General features: G+C 38.3%; 1 protein-coding gene across 1 annotated transcript; it reads left to right on the plus strand.

The window, feature by feature from the left end:
* The first annotated feature begins 1278 nt into the window (after window positions 1-1278).
* Window positions 1279-2411, plus strand: LOC126608370 (gibberellin-regulated protein 3-like). The gene is made up of 3 exons (XM_050276244.1): window positions 1279-1470; window positions 1589-1631; window positions 2071-2411. Exons 1-3 carry the CDS (start codon window positions 1375-1377, stop codon window positions 2253-2255), a joined length of 324 nt encoding a protein of 107 aa, XP_050132201.1. The 5' UTR covers window positions 1279-1374; the 3' UTR covers window positions 2256-2411.
* The last annotated feature ends 7680 nt before the right edge of the window (window positions 2412-10091 follow it).

The following is a 10091-nucleotide window of genomic DNA, read 5'->3' on the forward strand; positions in this document are numbered from 1 at the left end:
TTCTATGTAATTTTTTTTTCCTCTAAAAAAAGAGTATGGAAATGTGAATAACACCGTTGAAAATATGTCCCGAACTGGAAAATGCAGGATTTTTTGTGCAGGTCGTTTAGTATGAAGAAGCTGAGGGCTTCCTCCAGCTCAACATGAGATTAATACTGCAGTGTGCCAAAAGCTGCCATGTTGCAAGATGTCACTCTTAGATTATTACAAATTTAATCCCGCACTATCATATGAAAAAATTAAATATATAATCGTGCATATTAACTTGAGATATCTTCACAATTTTATTCGAAGGTGTATCGATTTTTCTCCCATGCCTATAACGAGGACAAAGAAAGTGACGTCTCATTCACTTGATATCAATCCATCCAACTGGAACTGAGCTGTCCTATGCTGAATACGAGATGAGATTACGGTACCAGTATTATTTGTCAATAGCTAGCTTGGCTTCTTCAGTATACTTTCCAACCGACTCATTCATTCATGTGCATGCATGCACAGATATTGCCTCCCTCGCCATGACCAAGCCATGCCCCTTCTTATCCCATCCCATGCGTCGTGGTTGGTGCTCATGGAAATGGAATGGGCGTTTCATCAATTTCCTTTTACCCATGTATTTATCGAAATACATCAGTTTCGCACACAATTCTTTATATTTCTTGCATTTACGTTCAATAAACGATCGATGATTAAGAAACAAAATAACACGTTTAAGCATAACAAAAAAATATGTGCGAAAATTATTTATTTTTTTCCCGAGTTAATATCCCAAGTAGTAACATCTGTGTGCATGCCATACATATTACATACTGATACTGGTTTGCATGTGTATATAAGGCTAACCCAAAAGTTTTTTGAAAAATCATATGTACATTAAGAGATGAGTAAATATCTAATTTGGCGTTTACGAAATTTGAACTCCAAACTTTTCACTTCCAAACGATGAAACGCACCAAACCTCTACGTGCGAATGATGATTCATCAAGCAAGAAGCTAGCTGGGTGCCACGTATGCCAAAGAACTGAAGTGGAATTAAAATGGGGTTTTGTTTTTCCACTGGCAAATTTGAAATTTCGACGAATATTTTTGTCGTCTAATGTTGTGTACTGCCAGAGTGCGTGGTCCGTCCGTCATGGTTCAGACACCGATACAGCGTCGTACTTAGTTCAGGACGTGCTGAACAAGACATGGGCGCATGCAAATACGGTACAAGAGACATGGTCAATAAGGTAACTTTACTACGTCAAAAAACGACCATATAAACAAAGGGGCAGCTCTCTGTCTATGTAGTTCAAGACTGTAGCTTTCAGAAAGCACTAGTTTTGACTGTTGATAGAGTAAACTGCTATAAGTAGATACATATTGCTACGGAAAATGGAGTCACGCTTGCTTCTTGTTGTGGCGGTTTTGTTCTTCTGCATGGCGGTGGTTTCGTCCGAACATTCTACCATTGAAGACCATGAAACGCAGGTTAACTAATTACTCACCACCCACTAGTCACGACTGCTTTAGTTTTTTTTCTCTTTCGGTTCTTTTTTCTGAATTTCTGCAACTATTTCTTACCAGCTTTACTTTCTGTTTATTGCAGGCGGTGGTGAAAGGAGCAAACAGAAGGCTTTTACCATTCCTGAGTATGCATGCATGGCCTTTTCATTTGCTTTCAAAATTCCGATCCTTCTATATTGATACATGTAGTTAATTAAATTAAAACTAATGATTTGATTTTTTATTTTAGAATCGATATTTTACTTTAGAAATGACTTCTGCACAGGACGATTATGTTTGTTTTATATCTCTAAAATCTTTTTCGGATTGAATAATCCAAACGAGAACAGTACTTAAGTCTACTGAGGAGAAAATTAAAGTGCATGCAAATCACTTTATTTTATTTTGAACTGCTCTAAACTATGTGGGAAGGCATATTCAAACATGAAGAGCACATCTGCTCTAACCAACGTGGATATACACCCCTTTTTGTGCATGACTTACTCAATTGATTTAGTACATACTGCAACCGTTAATTAGTGTTAATTAATAGGTTCGCATGAGTGTGCTTGTTTTAATTTGCAGACTGTGAAGGGTTGTGCAATCAGAGGTGCAGTAAGCACTCCAGGCCAAACGTGTGCACAAGGGCATGTGGTACCTGCTGCATGAGGTGCAAATGTGTTCCTCCCGGCACCGCTGGCAACAGAGAAGCCTGCGGGACCTGCTACACTGATATGACTACTCACCACAACCACCTCAAGTGCCCTTAATTATCACAAATTATGAATTACCTCCTTAAGTAATCAGAAAAATCACGGGAAGCGAGAAATGCCCAAAGGGAAATAAATAAATTTCAGCAGAACTCATATGCTGTATGATGTTTTTGTATATGTATTTCGTTATATAATATATATCTGGATTTTAAATTTTCTGTCGATGTTAATTGTGTAATTTGTACGTAGTTGTGCTGATTCCCATGTCATTTGCTCTAGATTCTAAATCACAACGCAGAGTTCTATTTTTCTGTGTCCTCTGAAGTTGTGCAAACTGGGAACTCCACCAGCTACCAAACTTAGAACCACTTGAAGACAGCAATGAAACAATTTAAACGTTCTAGACTTGAGTTGCAAATCTTCGCTAGAAAGGTTAACAAGGCTGCATGTGAGACGCAACTCTCTCGCCTATAATTTATTGGACTAACAAATAACAAATCAATAAATTCATCAGCCTAATCATTACCCCATGGTCTAACACATGGAGTGCTTAGTAGGAATTATAAAATGGGAAATAGTTTTTACACCTATTTTCTCCTATTCTATGTTCTTAATTATTTTGTTTGATTTTCATATAATTTTTTTAATTTAATAGTATAAAATAATTAAGAATGTGCAAGGGCAACTCCAGCCCTAACCAATTGCTAAGGCAATTGCACAATTCATTCCCCCAAAACCCAAAAAATTAACCATCTCTAGCCCAAAAGGTCGGGGGTTTGTGGAACTAACCTTTTCGAACCAAGCAGTGACGGAATTAGGATTTCATGTGAAGGAAGATCTCTCACATACATAGGTAATTTAAACTCAAAACATGAGAAATTGAAGTAATTTGCATAAAATTTGACTGACCTAAGTTTAATAAAGAGAACTAAGAATATTGCAAACCCCTAGAAACTCGAATATGAAATAAAGAGAAATCAAGAAATTTTTGAAAATATAAGTTAAAGCCACAGAAAAGTTAATAGAATAAGGAGGAGAAGTGAAAACTGCACCACAGTGAGAATGAAATGATGAAGGGAAATCCTGCTGTGTGTGCACTCAGGTTTATTTCACGACAGGTTGACTTCAGGATGACATCAGCCGTGTGGCCAGCCTCATTTTCGTCGCCAATGATGGATTCAATCGAGCATTGCATAGATTAGTGATGTTGACAAAGCCGAGATTAACAGAGGCGTGGCCAATGGTCTAGTAGAGAGTGGTGAGGACGGAGCCGTCGTAGATTTTATGAAGTTTTGGGGGTCGTAGTAGTCATGGAGGACGTGGAGGCTGAGGGTGTTTATGATGAGGGAGAGGGAGTATTTGACGACGAGGGTGGAGATGGCAGCGTTGTTGAGGACGAGATGGCATCGTTATTTTTAAATGTTAAATTCGGACAATTTATTTTACTGGATAAAAATGCACTCAAACAATTATGTTTATTAAAGCAATAATTGCTTATTGTCTAATTGCCTGGACAATTATTGACCTAAGAGCAAGTCCATCGTGTGCTCCAGCCCGAGGGACAGGCGCAGGAACAAGACCATGTAGCTCAAGTGATGAAGCCCAGCGTGTGCTGGCAAGCGAGCCCGAGCAGGCTTGAGGGAGAGGCTCGGCGATTCGTGCCGGCCCGAGCGCCCAAAGGCAATGTGACGTGGGCTGACGTCAGGGTGACATCAACCACAATATAAAATTATTAAAAATTAAATTTTTTTATAAAAAATAAAAAAAAATGAAAACCCAGGCTTCAAACTCAACGGCTCTCGCCGGAGTTCGTCGCCGAGGTTGATGATACACTCACAGACAAATGGCAGAGACTAAACCCAAGGGTTTCAACTCGAAACACATAAAAAAACCAGAGAATAACTCAAGCAATTGAAGTAGGGCAATAACCTCATATGGGTTTGAGCAATGGAAGCTTGAAGCTCTCGGCTTCAATGGTGGATCACCCAAATGGTGCTCTGATGATGCATGCAGGGATATATTCGAGTTCCTCTCATCCAGGGGATTGAGATTTCAGAGTTTGTTAGTTTGATTTGCTTCGGTTTCGAAGAAGAGGAAGGATGAAAAGGAAAAGGAAGGATATATGGATTGGAATATGAGCTTGTGCCTTGGCGTCGGTCCATTTTGTGATTCATATGTGAGAGATAGAGAGAGGGAGAGAGAGAAGGAATAAGAAAAGGAAGAGTGTTCTAGAAAAAAAAATGAAAAGGAAAGTGTTCTGGAAAAAAAATGAAAAGGAAAAGGAGTAGAAAAAAATAAAAAATTATTTTGTATTATTTTATTGCCAATTGCCAAGGCTATTTAGTGTAAGGGTGGAGATGCAAAATGTAGTTATTGTTCATTAAAGACAGTTACTGTTCACTAGGTGGATTAAATAGTATATAGCCCTAGGGGCCCTTAGACACTGTGGAACTGCTCTAAATATTGGAGTTTTTAAGCTCGGGCCTCCTCCGCACAAAAAAAAAAAGGTTTTGTTCATGGATTTAGATTTCATCCAGATTGGGATCTTAGAGATTTTCACATCATAACTGTTTATTGTACATCAATAGTACCTAACGAAAACTGGTCGCACAATGTACAATGAACGATCATGATGTGAAGATCCTTAGAATCCTCACAAAGAGAATCCAGAGAGGATCCTTATCATTTGTTCACGGTTTAAATTTTCATGTTTCTATCTCGATCACAAAAGAAGGGCGGGGGTAATTCTTTTGTTTCCCATATGGACTGCACTGTTTTTTGCGTCAACACGATGTAATATATGCAGCACAAGTACACAATTTTACAACCAATATTGTAACATCCCACATCGCCCAGGGGAGTGGATCCTCTAAGCCTTATATGTATTTTCCCATCTCTATCTAGCACAAGGCCTTTTGGGAGCTCATTGGCTTCGAGTTTCGTAGGAACTTCGAAGTTAAGCAAGTTCGCGCGAGAGCAATCCCAAGATGGGTGACCCACTGGGAAGTTCTTATCTGAGTTCCCAGAAACAAAACCGCGAGGGCGTGGTCGGGGTCCAAAACAGATAATATCGTGCTACGGTGGAGTCGAGCTTGGAATGTGGTGGAGGCCCGGGCCAGGATATGACAATTTGGTATTAGAGCCAATCCCTGGCTGGAAGTGTGTTGACGAAGACGTCGAGCCCCTAAAGGGGGTGGATTGTAACATCCCACATCGCCCAAGGGAGTGGATCCTCTAAGCCTTATATGTATATTCTCATATCTACCTAGCACGAGGTTTTTTGGGAACTTACTGGTTTCGGGTTCCATAGGAACTTCGAAGTTAAGTAAGTTCGTGCAAGAGCAATCCTATGATAGGTGATCCATTGGGAAGTTCTCGTGTGAGTTCCCAGAAACAAAACCGTGAGGGCCTGGTCGGGGCCTAAAGCGGACAATATCGTGCTACGATGGAGTCGAGCCCGGGATGTGACAATTTGGTATCAGAGCCAATCCTTGACCGGAAGTGTGCCGAAAAGGACGTCGGGCCCCTAAGGGAGTGGATTGTAACATCCTACATCGCCCAAGGGAGTGGATCCTCTAAGCCTTATATGTATATTCTCATCTTTACCTAGCACGAGGCCTTTTAGGAGTTCACTAGTTTCGGGTTTCGTAGGAACTTCAAAGTTAAGCGAGTTGGTGCGAGAGCAATCTCAGGATGGGTGACCCACTGGAAAGTTCTTATGTGAGTCCTCATAAACAAAACCGTTAGGTCTTGATCGGGGCCCAAAACGGATAATATCGTGCTACGGTGGAGTCAAGCCCGGATGTGGTGGGGGCCCGGGCCGGGATGTGAAAAATATTGTATTTGTTTAAACACATGATAAATATTTATAAGATGGACATCCAATGACAATAGTGGAGCCAAAGGGGTGCATTAGGATCCCTTGACCCCAACAAGTTTCTAAGTTTACTCTCATAAAAAAAAATATTTGATCCCTATACCATCACCAGCAGATGAATTATGGCTAAATTTAGTGCGTCATTTGCTGTTTTTTGGTTCCATCCTTCTAATACATTTGGTTCCTAACCCTCTAATGCTTGGGCTACTTTATTTGTGCTCTACTTTGAACAATCACTCATATTGGTGCTACGTTTTGTAGTTTTTGGGAGAGAAATTTGTTATGTATTTTCGTCTTCTTTGTTTGTTATTTGTATGAGTGAGAGCTATCGGTGTATGTGGGATTTGGTTTTGAAAGTTAAACACAATCTCCATTTGATATATTTGAGAGCTATTTTTAAATGAAAGTATGATCGATTTTTAAACTATTATTGACTCCATCGTTGTAAATTTATGGCTCTACCATTGTTCAATTAAAAAGCGTCACATAGAAAAAAAAATCAATTTATAATCACCATTAAAAAGAACTAAAACCGAAAAAAGAAGAAGAGTATATTATAAAGAAAAACAAAAAAGTTATAAAAATCCCTCATGCCCCATACCCTACCCGTCCCCAAAATGCCACACTTTTTTATACAACCTACTAACTGAACACGAAAATAATAATTTTTGAGTCGATACGAGTCCTTATTGGGTTACTGGTAAACAAATCGGATCGTTATCGGGTCATCCATTAACAACACAATAAGATATCATTTGCCAGATCTCTAAATTAAACAAGACAATTTCTTGTATAACCCGTTAACCCGACACAAAACAACATGACCCTTTAACGACAAGGTCCCTTGTTAAAATCTGTTAAGATAACAAATTTGACACGATACGATTCGTTAAGATAAATAATATATACAAAAATTCCAACAAATAGGACAAACATGACCCTTTTGCCAGGTCTTCCCATCTCCATTCCCTTTGAAATTCAGGGGTATTGATTTAAACAGGGAGAAAATTTTCATTGTGGCTGGAACACGAGTGGTACATCATGTGTTTTAATAAAATTGGTGGGAAATTTTATTTTTGAAGTTATCAACTTTTTAGCACACATATCCCATCATTTTTATAGTGATACGTGATATACCACTCCGTGTACCGATTATACTGAAAAATCTCTCTTAAACAAGGCATAAAGAAAATTGATTCTCGTTAGCGCACCAATCAAATGTATTTGAGCTTTTACAGTCGAACTGGGTACTAATTAATACTGACCACGTAACTTACGTACTCAGCCTGACATCATCTGAATGCTCATCTTCCACCATTTTCCTGCCTATAAATAGTGACGATACTGTTGCATGCAAGAATTAAACGAAAGCAGAGAAGAAATGGAAAAGAGGGTTCATGTTGTGGTGCTTCCATATCCAAGCCAAGGCCACATCAACCCTCTCCTCCAGTTTGCAAAACGCCTTGCCTCCAAAGGCGTCAAGGCCACGTTGGCAACCACCACTTACACGCTCAACTCCACTCGTGTCCCAAACGTCGGCGTCGAGCCCATCTCTGATGGGTTCGACGAGGTCAGCTTTGCTCAAGCCGCAGACGATGAGGACACTTTCCTTCGGTCATTCAAAACCAACGGATCAAGAACCCTATCACAACTCCTATAAAAATATGAAAGCTCCGATTTCCCTGTCAGCTGTATTGTGTACGATTCGTTTTTGCCGTGGGCTCTTGATGTGGCCAAGAAACACAGCGTCTATGGAGCCTCATTCTTTACCAACTCGATGTCTGTGTGCGTCATTTTTTCGCATATTCATCGCGGTTTAATTTCACTGCCGTGTAAGCTCGAGGACATGCCCTTGTTGGTTCCTGGGGCCTGCCTCCGCTCAACTTACCTGACCTGCCTAGCTTTCTTAAGAAGCCGGATAATAACCCGGCTTACTTGAAGATGAAGCTGAATCAGTATCCTAACTTGGACAAGGCTGATTGGACCTTTGCAAACACCTTCGAAGCACTCGAAGGCGAGGTACACAAATACTAGATAATTTAACTTATGTTTCTTGTCAAACGATAATGTTATATTATCATATTGCCAAATTTTATTGTTTTATCGTTAACGGAAAACATACGCATGTTTTCAGATTAGAGCAACTCAAGCGTATCAAAGGCCTCCTAGGGCAACTTCCTATTGAATCCTCTCCAGTGAACAGTAACTGTCTTTAATGAATAATTATTGTCTTTTGCATCTCCATCCCTAATTGAATAGCTATGACAATATACAATAAAATATTAGTATTTTTTATTTTATAAAATAATACAAAATAATTTTATTTGTAATTTCGGATAAGATTTTTAATCGTTCTCGTTGCACCACGTGTCATTAAATAAGAAACTACAATCCAAAGTATTTGAGAAAATATAAAATTATGGTGTAAGGTGGAAGATAATGATAAGAAATTTATAGAAAATTTATAGAAAATTTAAATCTTTTTTTTTTAATTTTAAAAAAAAAATTCATATTTTTTTATTAATTTTTACATTTCCCTCAGACACTCGGGCTGTTGATTCCCACCTCCTCTCTCACTCCGGCCTCCCCAAGCCCAATCGTCCGCATGGGCTGAAATAAGGGAGGGAGGCAATTGCATTAAAATGGTCCCCGGTCCATCGGGCCATCACCACCTCTGGTATTGCTCTTATTGTCCCAATTGGATCCCTTTGTTTTCACACCTCTCCGTCATTTGAATGGTCGGCACAAAAACAGAGTGTCGTTCACATTTTAAATTTCCATCTTTCTATAGGACAAGGATTGTCTGCACTCCATTTCCGGTGCCCTTCTCGTGCCCTCTTATTTTGTGTGGTCACGGTTAAGCCACGTCAATATTTTATATTATTTTTTTATAGATATAATAAAATAAAAATAAATAGTAATATAAAATGTTGACGTGACTTAACCGTTATCACACAAACAGGATAGCACATGAAGGGTACCAGAAATAGAGGGCAGACAATCCTTATCCGTTTCTATCGCCGTCACAAAACAAAGGCGGAAAGAAAAAGAGAAAATTAAAGCCGGTCCCCTTATTTATTATATGTTTCCCACCTCGTACGCTTCTGTAGGGACGATCTGGGCCGCACCTTTTTGTTTGCTTCTACACGATGTAATGAGTGCAACACGAGTATGCCATTTTACGACGGACATCAATGAAAAAGCGTCGGGTAGAAAAAATAGAATAAATTAATTATAATCTAAGATTCTAAACTATTTATTAACATAACTCTCATTCTCAATAAAAATAAAATAAAATAAAAAACTTTCATTGTCAATAAAAATCTTATAGAATTAATGTTCTAACTATCTAATCAAAACTGAACATAAATATAAAAACATAGACAGTAATGTAATTTCATATAAAACAAATTATGCAGTTTTTTAAAGCATCACTTACATATGATTCTAAAATAACTCTAATATTAAAAAAAAAAGAACTTTAACAAAAAGCTCCCGATACTGTTCACTTTAACAAAAAATCACATTTTTATACTAAAAAGTCAATCCTGATACTATTCACTTTACCTTTTATTTTATCTTTATCTTTAGAACTCAAAGTTTTCAAGCTACTTTTATTAGTTTTCCTATAAAAAAAACATTTTCTCCCTTCTCTCTCCAATTCCACGTTCTCTCTCTCTCTCCTCCTCTCTCCTTCCATTTTTTTTTTAAAAAGTCACTTAGTAGTATTCATCTTCTATTGTAAGTGTTAGGTTTTAGGTTCGACTCGCACCAAATACGAGTTTGAACTATATTATTGTTAGCCTATTATGATGTTAAACCCACATCTTCCCCTTTAATGTAAATAATATCGTTTGTTTAAAAAAAATATAAAATATAAAAAGTTTCACACACTTTGTGTGGCATATGGTAGTCACCCTTAAAATAAGAACTTAAAAAAGGAGTAAAATTAAAAATAAAAATAAACAAAAAAAGTTTGAAAAAAAATCTCTCGTGCCCCATTCCCCGCCCTTAGT

The sequence above is a fragment of the Malus sylvestris genome, chromosome 16, assembly GCF_916048215.2.
Source record: "Malus sylvestris chromosome 16, drMalSylv7.2, whole genome shotgun sequence".
NCBI classification, from domain to species: Eukaryota; Viridiplantae; Streptophyta; class Magnoliopsida; order Rosales; family Rosaceae; genus Malus; species Malus sylvestris.